Source organism: Hippichthys cyanospilos, chromosome 6 (assembly GCF_059441005.1).
Source record: "Hippichthys cyanospilos isolate Australia breed blue-spotted pipefish chromosome 6, RoL_Hcya_1.0, whole genome shotgun sequence".
Lineage (NCBI taxonomy): Eukaryota > Metazoa > Chordata > Actinopteri > Syngnathiformes > Syngnathidae > Hippichthys > Hippichthys cyanospilos.
This window is the reverse complement of record NC_142374.1, coordinates 12,312,636-12,338,752: the sequence shown is the minus strand read 5'-3', so window position 1 is coordinate 12,338,752 and position 26,117 is coordinate 12,312,636. Positions and strand designations below refer to the sequence as shown.

Sequence of the window (26,117 nt, the reverse complement as noted above, 5' to 3'; positions counted from 1 at the left end):
ATATATATATATATATATATATATATATATATATATATATATATATATTCCAGTTTCTCAAATAAAAACAAAAAAATATCCACTTCTGCACCATAAACACTAAAACTGTGTGTCTATTGGCAAGCACAAGTACCTTGAGTAATCAAGTCATTACCAACTGTCAGAAATTACTATATTAACTCAACTAAATTCATTGCATTTCTGCGTACCTTGCATCTTGCCAAAACTGGGAGTTTAACCATATCCAAATGGTTTTGTTAGATTTATATTAATTAGAGTGCAATTCAGAATTAATGTCATGCGTTTCATTAAAATGACATTAAAGCAGAGAACACTTAGTCAACAAATGTGTGTGATTGTTTCAGCGTGACACTGGCGTCTGCCCTGTTATCACACTTCAGTGGGCCCCTGTGTTGTGCGTGTCCATCACACATACGCCACACACACAGAACATTTATTGAACATTTAAATGTTAATTGGACTTTTTCTGGGGAGAAAAAAAGCAATTAGGGGCCTAAATATTTCCCTTTCATACTTAAACGAGGAGGCATCATTCATCTTGTGAAAGTAAGTGTCATCCTCTTCTCTCTCATTAGACGAAAGGAGCTTCTTGGAGATGAAAAGAGATGGGATAAAGAGGAAACACAAATGGGGGGAAAATGAGAACAAGGGAGTATGAGAGAAAAGGTTGGGGGTTTGTTGGGAGACGAGATTTTTAAAAATACTGCCGTCAAATAGTATGTACATATAGCGTTCATAAAAGATGAGATTTAACGCACACACATGTGCACACAGACTCCAAGGTATGTATGAGCTTTAACATGTATGCAGATGGACAGCCTGTCACTCAAAGAGCTCCCAAAAGGGTTTGGAGTGGGTAATTATGAAGCATGTCCACCATGTTGGATTACATGTTGCTGTCGGCCATAAGCATCCCCCAGGAGCCACTTTGTTAGCTTCACACACGCACGCGCACGCACGCACGCACGCACGCACGCACACACGCACACATGCTCACCATTAGCTGTGCCTACGAAAGCCAAATTATTCTCAAACCACCAAGGCAGGGAAAGATTTTACAAGAACATACAGAGGTGCATGCAAATTGTATAAAATAAACATTTGGGGCAATGCAAATCCTGCTTCACTTGTCCTCTCTCCATTCCTCACAATTCTAATTTACTCTTATTTAAAATCATATTCCCAAAGCTGTTAGCTATTGTGGTTGAAATAAGAATTGAGTGCGTTTGGACTAAGTCTAGCAAAATAGCACACCCTAAGTGGTTGATTTATTGCTCATGCTGAGGACCAGCTGTGGTTATGGCATCAAAACAAAAAAGGCAATGGAATTATATGAAGCACAACAGACACAGACAGTATAAGGGCACCCATCCAAATAGAAGAGTGCTGTATTCTACTGTATTGGGATTGTGACGTTTCATTAATGTTTTTATCCAAATCCATCAAAACTGAATCAAAGTCCAGAATTGACAGAATTGACATCTGAAATAAAAATTCTATGGATGTACAGAACTGTCTTTCTTTGAAATTGTGTAAACATTTTAGTAAAATAAGGTGCCCCCCTTTTTTTTTTAGCATTTCATAGTCTTAGATCCCAAAACAAATTCTCATTCATTCATTTCAAATAAATAAATAAATAAAATGCATTTAATTTAAATCTATAAAGTACTTATATTAACAAACCAAAAGAGAAAGTCAATTAGGAAATATTCTTTGCAATAATATGGTCTGTACAGTCTAAACACAACACTCCAATTAATTGTGTGGAATATGAATGAAGCTTGAAAATCCACCCATTTTTATTCATTTCAGAGGACGGCCATTTTGTCTCTAGCCTTTGACTGAAGATTACATTAAAACAGCTCAGGGCTCATATAACGACCAATCACGGCTCGGCTTGGGAGTGTCACGCCCCCAAACCCAGAAGACGGTTGAGCTGTAATTGGTCCTTTCTTGAGCAACTTTGATGGCATTTTTAGTCATACAGCAAGTGGCAAAATGTCTGCCCTTGAGATGGATATACTGTACCCATATTTCAGGTGGCGACCAATCACAGCTCACCCCGAAAACAGGTTTGTCGTGATTAGCTGTTACCTGAGCCCTGAGTAACCGTGATGTCATTTTTAGTCGACGGCAAGGGGGCAAAACGGCTGACCCCTGAGGTAAATAAAAACGGATTCAGAAACATAACATTATTCAGAACACCGTATTTAGACATGTGGGGATGCATAGAACAGATTTTCAAGAGCATTTTTGACTTTGACGCCCTAGCTACTATTTGGCTAAGATTATATCGGCTCTAGGACAAGCTTTTTCAAATATATATCCGTTTGAACCTTTTAAATGTTGTTTTCCTTGCACATGTTGTTACTGAGATATTCATTCAAGATTTCAAATCAAATTTAGGACATATTTTCCTGATTATATTTGTGTATGCAAAACCATTAAGATTTAACATTTCTTATTTATGTTCAGGAAATAACAGAAGATTCTAGCTAAAAATTGCAGTGGGTTTCCTGTAATTTCATCGCTCCCACAATGATTGGACATCCTTGAGAAAGAGCCGCCTGCACGGTGGGGCCAAATTTTACCTCCTGCTCGGGACTTCAAGTAGTTAAGGATGCACTTTCTCGATTAATTTCATAATAGCCACTAAATTAATTGTGAAAGACTCCTGGAGCTCATGTACTGTAGACCTAATGGAGCTCAACACGGATGGGCTTTGGGAGCTATTTGGCACACTACGTGCTTGTTAACCCGGAGCTTGGAGAGTTACAGCTCCAAGAAGTCTGGAAAAGCAACATCAACCTTTCCGCCTGAGTAATAATTGTTGGGACAGAGGAAAGGTGGGAGGAAATACTGCAAAGATTGAAAAGACTTCAGGCTTCACCTCCCCCCTTGCTTTGAAGGTCAGATTAGGACATGCCAGTTAAAAAAGAAAAAGTCAATAGCAACATGTCACATCTGCTATTGATCTTAACACTCAGAATATGGCAACGTTTTGCAGGAACGCACATCTCCAAATGGATCATTGCACACAAAATTTCGGTGGCGCTGTCTCCTCTTCCCTGAGGAATGTGTCATTTTGTTGTATTTCAAATAAAGTAGGAACCTCATTCCCCATCCCAATTCTCTATCTTCATCTGCAATTCATAGTTCCAGCAGGACCCCCTGGCGAGATTGTGTGAAGTTGCTGGAGTGTGGATGAGATGAGGATGCTATATAACATTATTGATCACAGTGCTGAGATGTAATATGCATGAATCTATATAAGTGTGTCTCAGGTGTATTTGTACAATTACTGGTGTCATCGATCAGTCCCTTTTGAAAAGCAAAAATCCCTAAGGTCATATAAAACTGATAAGAGTTCGGAGATTTTATTACATCACACTTTGACCCTAAAATGGATTCATTTATTGTACAGTTTGTAATTGTCTTCATATTCAATATTTTTATTGCCCCCCCCCCCCCCCCCCAACATACACACACCGTCAATGAATAGTGAAGTCCTCGAGATGATGCAATAACTTATAAGGAATCATTTATTAACATTAAAATTGTTATTCAAATCACAATTTGTTTTATATTCTGGAAGTACCGGTAGGCTATTTTTGCAAAGATGATTTGCATGATGCATTGCTATTTTTAGTTGTATTTTTGAGTCAGCTTTATGATGCAGCTGTTTCTTCCCCTGGAATATATATATATATATATATATATATATATATATATATATATATATATATATATATATATATATATATATATATATATATATATATATATATATATATATATATATATATATATATATATATATATATATAATCTAACCGTAAACCTAATTAACACAACCTTAATCTTAATTAAGTTGGAAAATCCTCAATTGTGTCCCACATATTGAATTTTATATATTGTATGAGCATGTTTTAAGCTACAGCATCATTGGAGTTTTTTTTTTAATTTTTTTTTTAATGTAGGTCTGATTTATAAGCCATCTCACATTCTGTCTGCATCCACAATGGGATTCTCATTACCATCACTCATGTTTGTTGGCCCAGTGTCTTCTGTGGCTTCGCCACATGGCCAAAGGCCAGGTGCTTTAATGAAGAGGGGAGCTCATTAACCACTGATTTCCTGTTAATATGGACTGGGTTATTGATTAGAATACATAGGAAATCAATGATGAGGCAATCACCAACAGCAATCAATTGTGCAAAAGGTCATCTATCAATTTGAAATCTGAACTCTGACCCCTAAATGAAATCAGAAGCTGTCATGTGTTCATGTGGTCAACAGATAGTGGAGATTTCTTTAACAAAAGTCCAAAGGAATACATACATTAACTGATCATTTGATTGTGGATGAATATGTTATATGTCACATTCTGACAATTTCGATTTACACATGCATGCATAGAGACAGAAAAGTGATTGCCTGCAGGCTGTAAGTGAAGCGGAATAAAGCTGCACAAAAAGGAGGAGACACAGCAGATGTCTCAACATTCAACTGAAGAAACTATGAACAATTTTTAACTTAGTGGCGTGCAGCCAAGCGTTCACTCCATTATGAAGAGGTGTGGACTGTCACATCAGAGCACAAAGAATCAAACGTGGGTCACAGCTGTGTTTTTCACCCACCATGGAACTATGCGTGAACAACTTTGTTTTGTCCATACTTAAAACTCAAGCAAAACTCTGGCATTTACTTTATCTTTAAAATCATGCGCTAGACACATTTGACTTTTAAAAGTCGTCCAGTAGTGTGAGTTGTGTATTGATCTCTGTGATGCGAACACCTTGTTCATCTTCCCCCTCCTCTCCAAGGCCACACCTTACCTCCCATAGGTAATTTACAGCCCCGTAGAAAATGAGTTCTTCTGGATGTCCACGTCCATGCACTCCATCATGCACCACGCAGTGATGGGTTACCACAAACCTTCCCACAATATCGGCCATAAAGCTGCTCCGCATCCACATTTTAATGCAATGACAGAGCGGCTTTGGCCTTTTGAAGGACACTGGGTGTCTGTGGCTTTAATTCAAACACTCATGGACACTTCGTGGACACTCAATCAGAACCCAAGCGCTACAGGCAAGGACGGGACATGATCAAGTATAATTTGTGTTACACTCAGAGGACCCATTTTTTTCTTTTTTTTTTTTTTTTTTTTAACAATTTCAGCTGATTCTCATCCCAGGGTTTCAACCAGCAATGCTATGTCACATGATAGGGTATGTCTGAACAGATGCACGCAAAGGTCTCTGCTTTTCACAAATGCAATGAACTTAAATGAACCCTTAAATTACATTTTATTTATCACCATGGATACACACATTTTCAAACATTATAACAGAAGAGATATGTATTGATTATCTTATGATTAAAATGACAAATAATGCCAATTGCTGAGTCACCTTTAGTAGTTGTGAACCTAGAATTTGCATGACTGTATTATACGATTATGTTCTGATACATGCAACTTGGAAGTAAATTGATCATGACTTTAAAACTGTAAAAATCCCTAACATTTTATTTATGATGTAACTATATGGTTTATAAAGTAAAATATCATAAAGGGGGGGTGGCAGTTTTATTTGACATATTTGACTACTAATATTGTAATAGCAAATAAAGCAATTATGAAATACGTTGTTTGTAAGTATAACAATTACATTTACATTTCCTGCAGTCATACTATCTGGTGTGACTGAACACTTTTCTTTGTATTTGTTTTTTTGCGTGTGTGTTTTTACTGTTTTATTTTGGGTGTGGGCTGGAACAGGATCATGCTTGATTACGTATTTTCAATTCAACATTTTACTCGAGAAATATCATTTGAGATGCGATAGTTTTGTGTTACAATCATAATCACCAAAAAATTTAATTCCATAACTCAAGTCATCACTGCTTGTCTAAGGAAAAAAAAACAAAAAAAAAAAACTACATGGCCATCAAAACTTTCACAATACTGCATGAATGTTCGCCGCTCGTTGACAAATAAAATTCAAGTGTGATTAAAGTTGCCATAAATTTTTAGAGCGGAGTCATTTCATCAGGCTGCCACATTTGTGGATCAAATAAAGCTGAAAAGCAACAAAATTGTCACTTCAGTATTGGAAATTACAACCCGGCCGCCAAGGTCGCCTGATGAATTTTTCTCGAGCGTCACATCAGTGAACACCAGGGACGCGCCATTGTGAGGGGACAATTTACCAGTGAAGATGGAGGCTATGAACTGGAACTTGTGTGTGTGCGTTGGTTAGAGTGAAACTGGCTGACTCTGATAAGGTCAACCGCGGGGGCCCAGTCGTCACACAGTCGTGGCCCTCTGTCAGCAGCAAGTGACACGCCACCATGTTGTCATACATACTGCCACATAGCAAACAATACACACAAACACAAAACTACTTGGAAATGCAGCATTATCATAAGCTCAACAGTAAATGTGTCATCTGGCAGGGAAATCCAGTATGTCTTTTGGGCGCTATGAATATTGCCTAAATGGCAGCATAGAGTCGCCAAATTCCAGGGCGGAATCCTTTTTTGTCAGTCTGACCATGAAAGTCTTTGTCAGACAATTTGCATTCATTAGGATGTTTTGTGATTACTGGCAAAAGGCTTCATTCTGTTGAGGGTTTGTGGAAACGTTGCTGTACAATTGGCTTGTTTTCATTTCTTTTTAGAGGACGACTGCTGAAAAAAACCGAGGTAAGTGAATTCTCTCTTCTGGAATCAGAATTTCTCTATTTGATGGAGTACGTTTATTTTTTAAATTCTATTCTATTTAAATTCTATTCATCTTATTGTTTCTGACTAACGAGTGGCATGGTTTGAGTTGACAGCATGCCTACTGAAGGGAATACATATCAGTGTTTACCATATATGAGAAGACTGGATGTGTATTGGACGACCAAAGGTAAAAGATAACATAATTCACAACCGCAAAAGAGCAATAAGAGGCATATTCCTTCCTTCATGAAATTTAAGGATGAAAACAAAATACGGTGGGCCAAATTCATTAAAGGATTTTGTCACTTTAGTGAGATGTTAAGCAGTAGAAATGGAGCAAACAGGTTGTGTCCAATTCACAAAGCACGCACAGGTGGTAAAACGTGTCAGAGATGCCAAGCAGAACGTGTCTGGTATTTGTATGTATTCAAAGCTGGTTCATTGAGAATCACTGCAGTAGACCAATGAAATCGTTCGAGTTGTCCCATATTCATGAACCATTTGCAGTAATGCATAAGTATTATTTGTGGGGTATAGTAAAATTGGCACGCAGGAGCCAGTGGTAAATTGTGATTAGACAGGGCTCCTCAGTATATAACACTGAAAGAAGTGATCATTTTTAGCCCAGTGCCCTCCAACTGACTGCATACCCTGCTTAGCATCCAGCCGTTCTGTCAGCTCATGCAGTATTCCCTCAGCCACTGGGTCATAAGAAGGCCACGCGAGCATTGATGAATAATATGCCTGCCTTGGTTGGTACATGCAGGTCTGAATAAAACCTGTTATTCGTTTGCCATACCTTTCTCAGTCATTGAAAACACACATAAAAACGATACGGCACACAGGATGTGGCTTACAAGAAGTTGACACAGCCAGTGCCGGGAGGTGGAGCGATCCAGACAAAGCTGAAACGGGTGGAGGGTTGCTGGCTCACATGGGAAGCTACCACACTGCAGACAAACTGCGTGCCACTGAACTGACGCTCTGGCATCACACCTGGAAGAAACATACATAGGTGATCATTACATTATTGTAATCTTCAGCCTTTCATTTTGGCATCAGTGCAGTATTGTGCCTTTGACAAACTTATTTCTCTGTCACTATAGTAAGGTATACTAATGTGAAATAAGCATATCCTAAAATTAATAATGATTATGTATTTGATCTGTCAGCGACTTTCTGGACATCCAGGCATGTTTATATAAAAAGTGTGCAATTTTGTAAAAAGTAAACTTCCTTTTATAATATGGAACTTCCTGTTGTGAAACAAGTTGCTATGCAGTTACTATGGTCATATATTTGTCACCTTTTGTCATTTTAATGTGCCACCTTTGTTGGATAGACTCCTGCATTTACTGTTGTTCCTCAATATATCAGTTTCGATGCAGTTGCTATGGTCCCTTTTTTGCTTAATGCTTTACTATCTCATACAAAATCGATGTCTTATGGTATTCAAGCTGTCGGTTCCCAGTTTTCACATTGTCAGAACATCAAGTCATACTCCCAAGCTGGGGATTAATTTCAAGATGTTTTCCTTGTTACTTATTTCATGTAGTTTCTGAGTCAAAAATCTTATGAGTCTAGTTTCCAAGTCTAGTTTCCCAGCCGAGTATTCTGAGTTGGAGTCACAATGGATCTTTGTGGATAAAGACTTTCTACTCTTCCACTTCCGTGCCTTGCCTGGTTCTGGTTACAAATCTCTCTCCTCACGTGACATGTTCAACTCCAATATTCAATTAATTATAGTAAGTAAAAAAAAAAACAGACAGAAATTCTGGAGTTGCTGTGTGGAACGAGAGAAGGTAAGTGACATAGTTAAAATGAGGGGTATTCTTCTTTTGTGCGTCGGTTTTATTGTCCTCATTTAATGTGTTTGACTTGCAAAATGTGAAACAGTTCCACTCTCTTGTGTCCCAATATTTGATTGGATTTTTTTTAATTTGTCCTTGCAATTAATCCATAGTTTCTTTGCTTTTGTTTGTCCCTTTCTCATTTATCACTCATAACCTTTCTTCCCTTCCATGCTACCTGACAACAATGCTTTAATTCATGAGGGTCAATGCTTGCCTATTATCAAACCAGAAAAATTCCATCATCTACATATTCTTTATATCTCAGAATCCAAAGGCCGATACTGGCTGATTTATCAACGCCGATGCAGACATTTAGAGAGCTTTAATATTTTACTGAAACTAAATGGCCTTCTAGTGTCAGCAGAGAGACATCTGGGCCTTGCAGTAAACACACAGCTGCAGTAAATAATTCATCTGCAAAGATAATTGTGTGATAATTCTGGGGATTCATCATGTCCCTGAAACAAGAAGTCACACTTTGTAGGTCAGTATTTGCACAGAGCAAAAAGTGCAATTAATAAAAGCATGTGATTTTTATGAAGATGTACTGTGAACTGTATCACCTGCAAATGCAATCCAGACCCTCCCCAATACACCCCTCAGTCATAACTCAACACAGTGAGAACATAATCATGCTCATGAAATGATTAACAATGCTGAAACTGTAATAGCTCTCACGAATCATCGTGCAAATCATCATGCAAAATCATATGTGTATGACTTAAAACAAATGACTTCAAGGGAAGTCTTTACAGCCGTTACTGCCTGTTATTATGTTGACCCCATAGTTTTATGTACATAAATAATGCTATGCTGACAAGCACTATAAATGATCCAATTCAACTGCCTGCTGCATGCGAGTATGTGCTTTGCATTTATTAGTTCATTCACCAAATGTTTGCCAACGTGTAAAGAGGAACCAATACTGAATTTGATTGCTGTGAAGGTTGTATACGTTTCAAAGGGTACAAATACAAAGATATCCCTGTTGAATTACACAAAACTTTGAATTTCTGATGTCAGGCATGACAGCATTCATGTTGTCACGATCGGTCTAATCTTTTTATGCCCATGTAACGCTCTGCAAAAGTGGGCATAAAAGCCTCTCGAGTAGGAGTGCTTGATTTACAACAATGCTCATGCGATAACATATGTGATGTACGTGTGACCTGCTATTTACGACATGTGCGGGAAAGCACCACTTGTCCTGTATAAAGACACTACGGCGGTGGATAATGACACACTTGCAGATAATGGACCTTGGTTACAACCCCTTAATGTGTGACGGCAAGTCACTTTTAAACAAGGGTCAAGGGTTTTGCATTGTTGAGCTATTCAGTATACCATAGAAGACAATGAAGGAAATACATTACAGGTTTTGGCCACAAAATTCGAAGCTCAACATCAAAACGTAGGTTGATAGAGAACATGTGCAATAGGTCCATTAAAATTCATCACCTAAGAAAAAACTCCAATGTAGGATCTTACAAGAAAGAAGTCTAATTTATCGAAAAAGAATTTGGGGGGCATGTTCACAGAAAAACCTACACCGCAAATACAAACACATGAATGACTTAAGTAATATTTATTTGAGGTTTTAAAACTATCAAACTAGTGCATTTGATGTAAAAGTAGTTAAAGCTTTTGCTGGGGACTTACTTGGGTGTGAGGATACACATTGGAAGGACACATCCAGGAAACGAGATTGCACACAAATGAGGTGCAGATAAAAAGGAAAACTGATGCACTTCTGTACAGCTCACAAATGTTCTATTCCCATTGGAAAAATACACTCGGGTATAAAATGCAAATAACCAAACTCCTCTTTCATGTTGAGGAGTGTGAGAAGATAACTATTATTCAATGAAATCCAACCAGCAAATGTTTCAGTTCAAAAAGAGAGCCGACACAAGCGCTTTCATCACTGTGAAATGCAAATATATAACAAAACGCAAAGCCCTTGTGACCATATTCTTTTTCATTTACTCTTCTATTCAATAACAGAGTAGCGCATTACAAAAACTGGTGTGGAATTCTTTAAACTGCTCATTTGAGTCTGGCCTTATGGAACGATTTTGACCCAGGATTATTTTTCTTTGTTCTGTCAATATTGAAATGAAATCTGATGTTCCTTGAGTTCTCTACTAACAAATAATGCATGACATCACATTCAGGCATATGCAAGTGTTACATAACATTGTGTATTCTGCTGGTTTTAGGTAGTTAAATTTAGCAAGTCTGAAGGGTTTGTAGGCCCACAGTGATCAATTTAAGACCCACGGCACTTCGTCGACACAGTGTTGGTCATTTCAAATAAGCAGATTTAAGGGCTCTGCCGCTTTAGCGGTGGCCACTGCCGCCTTTAATCACCACCAATTAAAATGGCTTGTTTGATTCCTTGTAAATGTGGCTCACTGTCTCGACATAGCAGAAGCAGTGGGAGAGGGCCACCCACCCATGATCTTAAGTATGCCTCCCATTAAGCCAGCACTTTTGCCATAGCACAGTTCCACTGTCTACAAAAGTAAGTTCATTTTTTTAAACCAAAAACTGGAATTGAAAGTGGAAAAAAAAACTGTCCTGTTTTTTTTTTTCATTCAGAAATGCTAATGCTCCAGGAGGTGTTTTTGAGTACATTTCACAACTTTATTAAAACACAAAAGTTACTCAACTCATAAACCATGCCGCTCCTATTGCATTAAAGTAGTAAACAGTCAAATTGATTAAAAAAACTCCATGCATCAAATCATCCCGTTTTCTATAGCCACTTATCTTCACTGGGGTTGCTAACTTGCTGGTGCCTATCCCAGCTGTCTTCGGGCAGCAGATGGGGTACATCCTGGACTGATTGCCAGCCAATAGCAGGGCATGCGGAAGGAAACACCCATACAAACTCATACCTAAGGGCAAATTGGAGCGTCCGACACATCTACCATGCATATATTTGGAATACGGGAGGAGATCGGAGTGCCCGGAGAAGACCCACAAAAGCACGAAAAGAACATGCACCCGCTGGAATTGAATCTGGGACCTTTGAACTGTGCAGCAGACGTGCTAACCAGCTTGCCACCGGGCCACATATTCAAGAACTCTCCTTGTAACATCTATTTAGAATTTCTGAGTGGGGGGGGGGAAAAAACAATCTTTTCTCGTGCAGATTATGAGTTCCAATATCTACTGATAATTTTAGTCAACAATGTAGTCATAATTATAACACACTAGTTTTGTCAGAATATTCTGCTCACATGTGGATGCATTTTTCTTTAAATATGTCAGCACTTTCATGCAAATTCACATCTGTCTTTGTTCTCTTTGGCATAAGCCTTTTGTGAGACAGCATTTTCTTCAGTTTCCCCCCACCTCACTTTGCAAAGCTAATAGGCTTTCGACAGCCAGGCGCAAATCAACTCAACTAAATGGAGTGAGAATCTCTCGATGGAGCAGATGGGCGATTGGTGGCTCAGCCTGGCACTGACTTCACACCGCAAAGAGCAGCAGGTGCCAGCGTATTGGTACTAGAAATCATAGCGAGAGACGTCATTCAATTTATTATGCATATACAATTAATACAGCACGATTTTGCATCTGGCTTTCAGCTACTATCCGTTTATGTCTCACATTCATATTATTGACAAAAGGTAAAGATTGATATAGTGCTAATGGCTGATGTAGTTTCTGGAAGGTCGGCCATTTCGGGGTGTGGTATTGGCTTTTGAAAGGGAAGGTAGCGTCCCTCCACTCCACACCACCTTGTGATGCCACAACATACGTATATATTGTGCGCCAGTCACTTTGTGGGTTTATAATGCATGTCTATATGCAATCTAACATACAAAATCCTAAATAATTGACAGTGCAGTTCTGTCCATTTTCTACTCGTATATCTGTTAAAGCACGCGAAGACCTGTGGATGTATGAGAATCCACCAACTTGAAGCCAGAAGGCTCCTGTCAACATGTTGACGAGAAGGCCACACAATGGTGACATAAATGATACATCACACAAGCCCTGGCAGCTCCAGTAGGGTCCCCATACACTGTTGTGTTGCTGAATGAGCCCATGTGTTATGTGTATGGCTTTGTGTGTTGTGCTGCATTCAGCCATTCTTTCGTCTTACGGCCTTGAACTTGACTCTGCTCCACCATTGGCTGGGAATGGCATCCATCGATGTTTGTACTACGGAGATGGCTCTGCGGTGGTGTGGCAATGTGCCACGTTGCCAGGAAGAAGCTGTGCACTAATGTGGGTGGTGAAAGATGCCAGTGGTCAGCGAAAGAGGGATATGGCACATTGTGGGAAAATCTGAGTGGATGGGCAATAGAAAAGGACACCTGGGGAGAGATGTTTACTGTGTACCATCTAGTGTTTTCAACTGAATTTCTTTTAAAGACAAATAAAACAGGCCTGCTAAAATGCTCTTTTATCTTAATATACACACACACACACACGCACACACACCACACGTTGAAAGGCTGAATACTGAACACCAAACCAAAAAGTACAGACCTTTCTACGAGTGTTTCTTCAAGAGCTTCAAGCCTTATGAGCATAAATGATGAATGGAGCACAGTGAGGCTTAATATTATTCCCCTTAACTAATGTGTGTCAACATTGAAATTAATGTTATTCTGAATGAAACAAAGTGTTGTTTTGGCAGTGCATCCTGTTTGATGAATGAAGCGTCCACCTGTCTTTGCAGCCATTACCATCCATCTCACAAGGCATTTTCCCAAACAGACATGCAAATACATTATGTACTGCATATTTAAATTTGTTTATGCAAGTAAGATATAAAAGCGTGCCACTTTCCAGCGAACGTTAATGAAGTTATTGAAGTCGGGATGCAGTTTTTCTCCATGAGGTCAAGGCTTTGAGCTAAAAGGTCTGTGTTTTCATGAAAAATAGGTGTGTGGGATTTTTGCCTAGCTGGAGAGCAAACTTGAGGTAAAAATGTAGAATTTTACCAATAGTATGCCAATATTAGTTTTGATTAGCATAAAAAAATTACAATGGACTTTTTCCCCCCAGAAATGGTTTAACTGTGATTTGTACCTGTATGTTTATTTATTGCTATGAGTAAAAAAAAAAAAAGTTGGGTTTAAAAAAAAATTATGGGTCAATTTGGGTTGATTTGACTCAACTTTCTGGTATATTCTGTACAAAACAACTCTAGAAAATGGATTGATTTTATTTTTGTTCAAGACAAGAATAAAATTGAGTTGTTTTGGTTCAAAATGAACCAAATATTACGGACGTCCCTTTTCTACCCACAATTTTTAACCCACCTATTTGTAAAACTGTGGTAGACACCTTCTTCTAACTTCTTTTAACTGCCATAATCTTTGCTCGCACTCTGATTTTAATATAGATCTACGATGAAATGGGATCAGGTCTACCTCAAGAAGAATATATTAGAAACATTTTCAGAGTGAAGTGCTACTCAAAGGTCATGTCGGAGTGACATGATTGGTGCTGGTGTGCAGAAAGGAGCCCCTGGTGTAGCGACCATTGAAGGTCAGCCAACTTTGAGCCCGAGGAGAAACTTTGCACAAGGGGTGAAAAGTCACCAAGTCGTCATTCCCATTGTCCTCGTGCACCCATTTTTCTGTCCATCCTGCTGCCCGTCCATTCATCGGTGACAGCCATGAGCCTCTTTGCGGATGTGTGTCACCGTGGCTTGGCAGGCACACATCACAGCAACTTTACCGGCAGGCGCCATGGCTAATTTGATTTTTAATTCAACGCGACCCCTCGACTAATAGTTTGAGCCGGGGAGTAATTAATCTGATTTGACTTGTGCTAATTTCTAGCACCCGCGTTCGAGCGCCGCCAGACAGCAAATAAACAAACTGGTGGGGCTGCGTTCTCGCAGGCTTTATCTTGTCATACATGTTGAGAATAAATGACACCCGCGGCGACAGGTGAGGAACTGCTGGAAAGCCAAAGGGAAGCAAAGCATGGCGCCCTTGCTCCACAGCATGCTTGTGACATGCTAATTGCATTTTAGTGTGATTAATTGTGAATATGGACGAGGATTATGGCTATGGGGAAAGCAGACTAATCATGACTTCAGCCTGGCTCTGGAGTAGGAAAAAGAACAAATAGGGGGGGTTCAAAACTATTTTACAGACAAAATATGGGTCAGAAGATGTCTATGTGAAGTTGTCTAAGGCTTTAAAAGAGTGGACGGAGAGACTGGACTGTTGCGGAGAGGAAATCTGTAGATTCTCTACGCATCCGCCTCAGTAACAGAAAGCACTTCAACTGGTTTAATGCTCCCTGGAAGGGAACTTTAAATATGAATAGAGCTCAGAGGCCGAGAAGGCTTCGGAAAATCACTTTTCTTGCGTTTTCACGCCGAGCACACAGCTGCCCACTCACTTTGAAAGGTGCATGTGGAGGTATGGAACATGACGCCACAGAAGACACACTTCAAAGTCAACTCGCCTTTTGTGCTGGAACTGACGCAAACCCAATAGGGCGCACAGAAATACGAGAGTTGGAGTCAAATGCCGTCTATATTTCTACCTCTTCTGCTTTCTGGCATGGGACCAATCTTTCAGTGTGGCAGAAAATAACTCCAACTCAAAAGAGACCACACATTGGAGCAACGGCCTACGCCAGCTGCTTTCCAACGGGAGGGAAAAAAAAAAGATGAAATGGAATGATGCAGATTAGAAAACGGACACTACACCCATGGACCCTGCTTTGAAAACCATCACAGGCCCCTACATTGTTTACAAGCTGGAAACAGCAAATCTTAATAAACGGACGTTTGACTTACTTAGCCATTTTTTGAATCTCTAATTTACTGTGTAAACATCCTTTTTCATGATAAATGATTACCTTTAAAACATGTTTTCACAAAACGAAAGCATATGTACTAAAGAATCATGTAACTACCCATCACTGTTCACTGTCGGCTTTCATATTTTTCATATCGCAGTGAAGCTGTGATCAATACTCCTGCCATCTTGTTACTAAATAGTTCAACAATGACAGGAATAGCATTCAAATCATGCCTTCTTGTGTTTTCCCTCACACTCGCTCTCTCGCAATGTGCTAACCAGAAAGCAAATGGTCTATGATCAATACAACACAAAACATCAGCATTTCCACAAAATAAAATGTTAGAAAACAAAATAAAATACAAACCAATGTATGCAAATGTCAAATTAATTCACACGCACTTATTACATGTTAATGAATTAAGATATTGTATATACTGTACGGAATAATAGGTTACAATTTTGACTGATAATTCTCCCAATATGCTCAGCGATGAACAAACTGGCACACATTTCATATTTTGCCCATACTTTAATTTAGCTGCTCACTTGAAATTTCAAGTTAATTTGCATAGTATTTTTGTCATAAATATACTGAGAAATATTTATATTTTTCATTTGTGCAATCGTTTATCACATAATATCTTGGTACTGCAATATCCTTTGAAATGACAATGTATTTTGTTCTAACTTTTTAATATTTGTTTCATCTTATTTTATACTATAAAAGCTATATATTTTTGGGGGGAGGGCACGTTCCTTAACTATTAAAACCTATTAAATGTTAAAAAAAATAACTTTCTCTTTGTTTTACTGTCTTATAAACAAGACTCAAGTTGTATGATTCTTTGCACAGCGATAGACGAGTTGAATTGAATAATTTTGAATCAAAAATCGTTTTGAATCAAAAATAAATTCTGAATTTAATCGCAGACCCCATAATCATAATCAAATCGTGAGACACAAAGATTCATGACCTAAGTTTTTTTTAACATCAAAACATTAATCGTCTGTTTACTCTATTATTCAGCAAAGGTGCTCAAAAAAAAAAAAAAAACCCCACAAATGATGAGGTCGTAAACAGCTGTCAAAGGTGAAGATGTAGTTCAACCTCATCCTGCTGGTAGATATAGCCATAGCTAATGCACCGGTGTGGACTCTGCTCTTGATATCACTTAAATTAATAATGGAGACAGTTCTCCTTGGAATTCTTTGAAGGTGGGCTTGCTTTTAACTTGCAGGCAGGCGAGCTTAGCAGTTAGCGCACGGACAGACTCGACTTGTGATGCATCATCTACCAGCGTCTTTGGAATTCTGAGGAGCCCGGTATTTAGCCACCTGTTATCAGCCTCTTGTCATTGTGAAGAAAGAAGACTCATGAGGAGAGGGCCAGAAAGGCAGCAAGCATTGCAACAAGGCAATCTCCACTCCTATGTTTGTGCCTCAGAGAACGCAAATAACCCCTGCTCCTGACAACTCATTTCATCTTCCGCGCTAATGAATCCATCGCGAGGAGCCGTGCGCCTTGCAACGTCACAGCCCTGAGCGGGGAAGAAATAATGGCTTCGATAAGTCATCATCATCATTATTAACATCCTCACCACCTCTGCTGCTGCCAGCACCAACTTGCTTCCCTTTTCTTCAACTCCCAGCCCGGCATCAACAGTTTGGGACTCTCCAGAACTGGTGTCAACGTTCAAGGTTATTGCAATGAAGGATGTCAGGGATGTGCGCGTCTCGCGGAATGAATAGATAAGTGTGCGGGTGCTCTCGTGGTGGAGAGAGTATGTGAATGTGTATGAAGAAGCGTAAGTGGCGCAGTCAGGGAGCTGTCAGCAGAGAACCAGGAAGCAGGCTGATCACAGGAAGGCAACGTGTTTGAAGTCTCCCAGGGACTGACAGCTTCTCTCCCCCATGGGAAAGCCTTCCTTTGCCCCGCACCACCCTTTCACTACAGCATTCCTCTTTCCCCTGCACACATGCGCTCAGTGGAGAGCTAGATGATGAGAGGTGTATTAGCAAGGGGTGGTATGTTAGGTATGAGGAAACACACTTGCACTCTCAGGGGAGATGCATGCGAGAGTAGGTAGAGGCTGCAAAACAAGGTTCTGTTCAGTAGTGTGTGTGTGTTTGCGTAAACAGCGACATGATGAGCTGCCATCTCTCATCAGCCAACGTTCAATCGGCCTCGGTAGGTGAGAGGGCAAAGACAGCCCATCTTCACTCATAAGATGGATAATGGTGAAAACCACAATATAAAAACATGATGCATATTAGGGCTGCAGCTATTCTATCTTTGGCATTCAGGTACCCAACAGAAATCTTGAATCAAATAAAGTATTCGGGAAAAAAAATATGAATAATAATTTTTTGCTTGGTGAAAAATTATAAACACAGAAAACCAAATAATCCATTCCAACTTAATTATCACTGACCACCCTTTAGAAGCTTTTGATGAACAACATTGTTTTTACACTGGCAACAGCCATATATCTTCCACCATAATTAGTAATTACACTGTTTCTCAGCGCCCTGAATTAATGATTGAACGTGATTTCAGAAGAAAATAGAATAGTTTGTATCAAGAGTTGGGAGCAAAAGTTGCACTACAAAGACTAGTCTAGCTGTAAAGCCATGACACATTGTCGGAAACAAGGACTTTGTCTTCATATATTATTTGGTAAACTAAGCTTTATTTGGAAGTTGGCCTTCTCTCTGCATTTCCGATGTATTCAACACTTATCCAAAGCATTAACAATAATTGCTGAGATTGGCTTAACATTTTTTTTCTGACATGTACAATAATAAGATGATATCTGGGGCAAAAGAAACACCTCAAGCATGGCTTTGAATTACTTAAGGCCTTGTTTCAGCCCTTATGCAGACTGTAAACTTCAGAAAAACATACAGTAAAGACATAAATAAATAAAAGAAAAGAAATTAAACATTTTGTCACATCTCAATGTGCATTGAGCTATATATTCTCGTGTACACGATTTGGCCTCATGGTCAGAATAAATGAGCAATCGACTCCGGTCAGCTCTCGTTTTCCTTCAAATATAAAGATGATATATATGTAAATTTTGTTTTAATATTTGTCTTCATGTGTTTCTGCACAATTTGTGCTCAGATAACCATTGCTTAAAACACTGATTCACAACCGGTATGAGTGAGCACATTAGTGCCTTGTGAGAGATCATCAGGTGTGCCATCGGAAATTACCCAATTACTTGATGAAAAATTTCTATTATTTAAAAATTTAGGGAAAAAAAACTGTTTATCTATACATATCACATATTTTAACAGGGAGGAAAAGCAAATGATGTTCAATTAGATGAGAGAATCAACCTGCGTAGCCATGTTTAGTGACTCATTTTGCTGAACGGTGTGGCATGATCATATATATATTATATATTAATTTCTGTTTGAGCATCTATGGTGCATTATTTGTCAGCATTAAGTTGACCAACGTTCTTTGGATGAAATCATATGGTTTTGTGTCTAAATATATATTTAACAACAATGTCTAGACAGATGGGTAAACAGCAGTTTAAAGGGGATGGTTTAACAGTGTTGGAAATAGAGGCTCACTATAATGAGTAACAATTCAGTTTCTCTGTGGCCTTATATGGAATGATTGCAATTTTGACCACCCATAACTGATGTGCCCCTGACCCCCCCCCCCCCCAGCACAGGTCAAGGTGCAGCTGAATTTCATCTCTAATAGCTCGTGTGTAAGTAAGAGGCCATCCGTCATGAGGACAGACTGGGGGCTGGATGTCCCTGTCACTAAGCTGTCGCTTTGTCAACCAGCCAGTTCAATCATACTGAGATGAGGACTGGCCCTCACTGGTAAAAGTGAGAGCAGTGCCACAAATGCATACAGATATGCAAATTAATGACAAAATAAACATCACCCTGGAAATAAGCCATCCATCATGTTCTGAGAAGCTTAGCATCGGCACGGCAACACCAATCAGCAACCCAGACACCGGGTGTGATGAAACGCCATCCCATAATGCTCTTTCACATCCCCCTCCTCACCATCCCCTTTTCATTGCTCGCCGTTTGCTACTTTTTATGCACACTTAGTCCAAATTGCCTCTCCCGCTTTGAACTCATTGCCTTTACTTTAATCTCACCAACTTTGTTTTGCTTTTCTGCTCATCAGTTTTAGATATCTTTGCACTAAGAACTTTCATAATTTCAACGTTGAGGGAACATTTTTACAAAGAATATGCATTCCTTTTTTAATGTGAAACATTTGTCCATTACAGAAGCAAATTGTCCATGAGAAGTTTATTTCCAACAAGGTTCCTGCCTCTGGGTTTTATTCTCCTCATCATCGCAGCACAGCACAACAGCAAACTGTTGTTATATAAACACAGATAAACTGATAAACAAAATCAGGCTAATTTTCTGTTGTCCTAAATAGTGATACCCAGAGGATAACGATTGGAAGATTGTGAATTCTGTTCCGGACAGCCCAACATTTTGTTGGAATGGAAACAAATATTTCTAAATGGAATAAAAGTCAATGAGGGAAAAACATGAAGCAGTCGGAATTCTCCAACAGCTGAGTCAGGCCACGATGAGATTCCTCTGGAAAAAAAAAATCTCAGTTGCTCAATCCAGTAGACCAAAATGAACATCTTTATACACTAAACCACAATACAAGTTCATGTTATGAATGTAAGTTGCCCAAAATACCACAATGCATCCCTGACACAGTGAAACAGTTCCACTGCTGTGTCAGGCAATTTTATGAGGTGGCAGAAAAGAAGCAGTCATTCTACACCTCTTTTTCCTTAATCGTGTCTGGCTCCCACAATGTTTTTATCGCCATCTTGACTATTGCGCACTCACCATAGCTGAGTAATAACACCGGCCTGAAAGGTCTGCGGTGAGCCACCCGGCGGCTGGTGGTGAATCTCCTGGCTGGAAGTAGCAAATGTGACATTGTTCACTAACAGACTGACTAACAGTGCAACTGAGCTAATTTGACAATGAGTGGGTGTTTAGTCCTTCTGATGCAGTAAAAGTTCAGCCCCCCAAAAGCCTCACACTTTTATTACAAATTCAGTGTGAAGGGCCTTGCTATTCAGAAACTAAAGAAAGGCAGTTAAATGTTCCTATCATTGTCTCCATGCTGTGGCTTCTGAATGCGTGATCCATTACAATTCCATGTCCCGGGCCCCCTACACCACCTCCACCACTTAAACACATAAAAGGCGCAACGAAGAAGAGCAGTGCAACATACTGCACTCGTTTAATGAGTTTGACTAAGCGTGGCACAGTAAGCCAAGGAATGACATTCTTGTCTGACCACACCAAAAACCAAACAACCATCTAATATAAACCCCCACACACCCTTATTGTTTGTTTGAATATCCTTGCCACTAGTCTTGTTTACTATATGCACTACACTTACTGATTACAATATAAGGTACACAAATCCCCCAAAAATCAGAAATACTTATAAGACCAACAAATTGTCACATGGAGGTTGATTGATTTTTTCTGGTGGAAATGGCAAAAGGATGTCATACATTTACTTTTGACCAGTGGAGTGCCGCCAGGGCCTTCAAGGCCTTCAATGCAGGTCCAAACTCTGGCAGAAGCACAGACCTACATTTACAACTTACTTGAGTAAGTAACAATCCAACTGTCTTTTGTCTTCATTTCATAGCTTGTGTCTTATTGCTGGCGTCCCATTGTTGGTGATTTTTGCCTTGCAAGTCTGTTTTTTGCCTAACATCTTTATATAGTGGCAGATGTAGAAAAGCAGTGGTTTACTTTCAAGCAAAAATGACTCAATTTGAACAAGATTGTGTTAGGGCTGTTTGATTGCTTCAGACTCCATGTTAGGACAGTGTGGGAGTGTTGCAAGATGAATCGTGAAGTAGAGAGGGATTACTGTAATTCATTACTTCATATGCTCCACGCATGCATGAAAGAGGAGCTTGATTGGGAGGGAGAGATCCTCTCAACAATTGTCCACGAATCTGTAAAGTTGTTTTTAGTTGCAGTTAGTAACAAACCCTGCATGTGAATTTAGCAAGTTATTTAGACTTTTATCTCATGCTAGGATGGCATTATTACTAGGTGGATTAGGTCAATAAATACCCACTGATGGTCCAGGTCGAACACTCATAGCCAGACACTTCTTTTAACATATAATATTCAGGCCATATAATAGATACAGGACAACTATAAACGGTGCCGGTGCGAAAATGTTTCAGCATTCATGTCCAAATGTTCATGTTGCTCCCTGCACTGATACATCTGTCAGCCACATGTCCCACTTCCAAACAGCTGTACACAGCTGGAATGTGAATGTGCATTAATTTATTGAATTCTGTATGCATGTCTCTGTACAGGATGTGTTCCTCGCATGCCTCCATTAAGAGGGATTAGTGCCACACCCCTTCCAAGACGCTAGAAATTAAACACTAGATTTATAAAACTCCCTTGTTGAGTTGCATGACCTTCTTAGACCAGCTTAGATCCTGCAATATTTGTCACAACAACAATGCAAATCATGATAGTGCTGGTTCACATCTTACGCTTCAAAGTGTGTCGGGTTCTCTAAGACATCAGTGGCTTTCTTTGAGCAAATTAATGAAGCTTTGTCCATAGGAAAGCTTGTTTTATTTTCCCCCAGATGTGACACTTCCTCAAATTGCACACAGCTGAAAATTCCCCTCTAATGTAACAGATTATAAAAGTTGGAAGAGGATTTTTAGAAACAGTTTTATACGCTTTTGCATATCATTTTGCTGAGTGAAACTTTATTCTTTTTTGGATTCGTTAATGAGGTGAGGGTGTTGCAATGCAGCTTCAGGAAAGATTGCCTCCAAGATTGCAATTGCAAAAGTAAAAGTAAGCCTCTGATTCAAGGAAACCCACTAGGTCGCAATTCTGGGTCAGTAGGCCTCTCCTCCAAGGATTTTTTTTCATTGCTAGTCAATGGCCTCAAGAAATCTCCAGAACACTCAAGGTTTCCAGCTATTCACATATGACAGACAATGAATATTCTCTGTTTGTCCAGAAATAGGTCAAGGTAGGCTTCACCTCACCCACTTCTCAGCAGCGTGAATACATTTGAAGTACATTTACTTGTACAATACATGTGGGTTTGGAACAAATTTGTGCTCATTCAGAAATGTATTCAACTGGGCTTAGCAAATTATTAATCAAATCATGATTTGTGAACTCGGCTCAAATGGTGTGACACTGGAAACAGAGTTTAATTTACATGCTAACTGTTTAGAGTGGGGGAATTTTTGACAATTACTGCATTAAACCATCTCAATGAGAAATGGTGTTCACTTCACTGGTGTGCCTAATCAAAAGTATTTCTTGCTGCATGCATCAACAGGGTTGGGACTATTTGTTGTGGTGTGAAGAAGTCAGGTTAATACACAGCAAACAGCCCTATGGGACAGCTGTTAAACTTCAAGTCACACACACACAGTAGTGAAAATGAGTCCTCAACAAATCTATTGCTCTTGAAAAATATGATGTTACCACAGCAGTCTCCGAACTTTGGAAATTTGCACTAGTTTCTCTTAAAGGACCCCTGAGACAATCTATTTTCTATTTTCATTATTTGGTCCGTCCCACTTTTCAAATGTGCAAGCTCAGAACACTGAGGCAGACATACTAACCACTAGTATACCATGCTTCATTTCTCAAAATTCCAGTCTTCTGCCTTTGTTCTCCCAGAGATGACATAAAAAATCATCTGGAATCCTCACTCTTCATCTATCATAGCCTGTCACAACAGGAGTAGGGAAGTGGTCTTCTACTCATTCTGGGAACGGATGTGGATCACTGAACTGGGTCGTGCACCCAGTGCAACTTCATCATTCCAGTCATGAGTGAGGGTCTGCTAAGTTGAGCATGTGATGAAGAGATTATGTTGGCTCTCAGATAAGTGCTGAGGACGTCACATTGAGGGTCACAACTCAGACTTACCAAAGCCAAACGCAGCAGGCGCGGGGATGGGAGCAGCCTGGACGGGTGTGGAGGTGTAGAGGCCTGTCACCAACAGACCGTCAAAGGGGATGCTGGTAGAGATGGTCACTGGGGGAGAGAAGAGCATAGGATCATTTTTGTTTCAATCTAAATTCAAACTGTTCTTTGATAAGAATCACTCTGGTGTCACAGTTCGTTAACCAATTAGATGTCTGCAATAGAGGTTTGATGATGGGTAGTGTAGCATCAAAGTGTTTACCGAACTTACGGTGTGGATAGTGCTGCTAATGAGCACAGGTTAGCTAGGTAAAATTTCAAGTGAATAAAATAACCTGCAGATTCAGAAGTGGAAGAATAAATATGACAGTGGGTGTGAAGCGTGCGCATTTGAAGTCACAATTTGCTTAGTATCCTAATTTTCATCATAGAGAAGGGTAAAATCCAGTTTGTTTGTTTTTTGCTTGTTTGCGTCTATCATCTGATTCTCGGTGGCTCATAGTTTTCATGACCTGTCATTTGGGAACCGTGTGAGGTGGTTTGGTAGATAATGGGTTAGGGTTAGCATGTAGCATACTACAGTACTGATCATGAGTCGACGGAAATTTGTCACATCACAAGTGCAACTCTAAAAACACACAATATCCATTTAAAAAAATGGATGTCATTTATTATTGCCCTTTCAAATGGGCCTCCTCTTTGTTGGTTTAATTAGTTGGATAAGGTCATTATTTATGTAGCCAATTCAGCTAGCTTTATACCACGCTTAAAACAAATACATAGTATTATGGTCTGGTTGAAAAAAAAATGTTCTGTGGTGACAATATGGATAAATATAGACTCGGAAAAATCCCCTTCATAAAAACTCACAGGAAAGAAAAACAAGAAATTAAAAAAAAGTGCTTTGATCACTGCCCAAGAGCAACAACAGTGATAAGCTAATTGGCTATAACCCTGACAGTCAAGTTTTGGCTTCCAGTCGTTTCGGGTCACCACAAATGGCATCAGGCTCAGAAATCTGCCAGAGGTCTCCAATTCAGTGGTTAAGATCTCCAGCTTAGGGTAACCCGCAGCAAGTTAACTATTGATCCACCCAGTAAACAAAGACTCTGAGTGATGGGACCACAGAGCCTGTAGATCCACCACTGGATGGCTTCCAGCCAGACGGAGCCGAACACGGGGGAGAAGTCTGGCCTCGAGAAGAACCCGCTCCCAAAAAAACACACTTTTACAGAGGGAGGAGTGCAAAAATAACCTGCATTCGGCAGTGACGGACCCGGGAATCCCCCTCTGCATTTCGGGGAATGAAAAAATGCAGTGACACTCGCGGCATGGATGTGTTTTCAGTTACTGAATGGCAACATGTCAGTTTGGTCTCAGGGTGCTGCTTCTTCTAAATCTTGTTGAGTTTGATGTGGGATCCTCAACAGTGCAAACTGTGTGGCCCATTTCCCACCCTGTCTGTCTGTCTATGCGCCTGACTCCGTAATATGTGTGCACACAAGGCGCCTAATATTTGTGTATGTGTGCGTGGGGTTCTAAATGTGTTTCCTGTCTTTTTGTGAGTATCTGATGTGCTCTGTCGTCTTGCAAGAGGAGAGTCGACGCGTTCCTTTGCGGAAGCCTCAGTAATTTAGCTCACATCTCATTCGGTTCCATGCAGACATGTTAAATTCTCTTCAATTAAGGGATACTCAATTTAGTTAGCCATTTTCAGCAGGAAAAGCATCATTTTTGTTTTTGCTGAATTTGATAACTAAATGGCAATTGTAGCCTTAAACACATTTGATGTCGTTTCCAATCAACAAGAAGTGGAAAAACGTGTAGACAAGGGATTAGTTGACAAAATATGAACTTTCGACTGATGAAAATGGCAAAATAAGCTAAGTATCCCCTCAAAAAGGCTACAACCCATCTCTTATTTAGTTGTCAGAAAAAACAATGGCAAGTATTTTCAACTACAAGCACATTATAGAAGTTTTCGAAATGGTAAGTTTATTTTCTAAAATAGAAGAAAATATGAAATGGGCATAAAAATTGTGCCCACGTTGCACATTTGCACAGACTTTGTTGTAGGTGGACATTTTTATGTGTCTACCTATACTGATGATGTTCCAGTTTTTTCAAAAAAGTTTAAAAACTGGTGTCACAAAAGTTGTACTTCAAACCCCAAAATACAAGTTTACCCCTTTGATGCAGATGAGACAATTAGCAGGTACTGTATTTGTTTTCTTCAGTGCAAAAGTAATGTGTTGCATCAGAATTTGGCAGTCTTTCATCATTGCTCATCTGACATTTCTTGGCCAAGATAACCTCAGTTTGATTTCTCCCCTTGATGACATCAGGATGGCTGCTCTGTACAACTGCAGATATACCAGGAGAATCCTTCATGAAGTATATGAAGAAATGCCAAAGACAAGGATTACTTGAAAATATTAAGTTCGTTGTCTGTATTCATATTATATCTGACGTCCTCAATTCTGAACTTTTCAGACACAAGATTTGTCAGATTTATTTATTTATTTATTTTTTATTGATCCTTTGCTTTGTAAACATTTTCTCATACCTCCGAGTCTGGTCAATTTCTAACTGCCTTCAATCCATTAAATGAGGAGAAATGGGCTTCTCATTCAAGAAATTTGTTGTACTGTGAATACATGTTTATTTTGCACAATTTTTGCTTTCCAAATCACATGATCTATTTAACAGGTGCGATGCAGTGTAAGCTGAGACATATTGGCAGTAT

The 26,117-nt window shown here is 39.4% G+C and overlaps 1 protein-coding gene across 1 annotated transcript in view; it reads right to left on the bottom strand.

The window, feature by feature from the left end:
• LOC148422222 (reelin-like) overlaps window positions 1-26,117 on the bottom strand; it is a 46,150-nt gene that overhangs the window by 2,136 nt on the left and 17,897 nt on the right. Inside the window, exons 2-3 of the mRNA XM_088416585.1 lie at window positions 23,375-23,482; window positions 7,611-7,749 (exon numbers count right to left, since the gene is read on the bottom strand). Of these exons, the coding sequence (XP_088272711.1) occupies window positions 7,611-7,749; window positions 23,375-23,482 (247 nt within the window). The remainder of the gene's footprint in view (window positions 1-7,610; window positions 7,750-23,374; window positions 23,483-26,117) is intronic.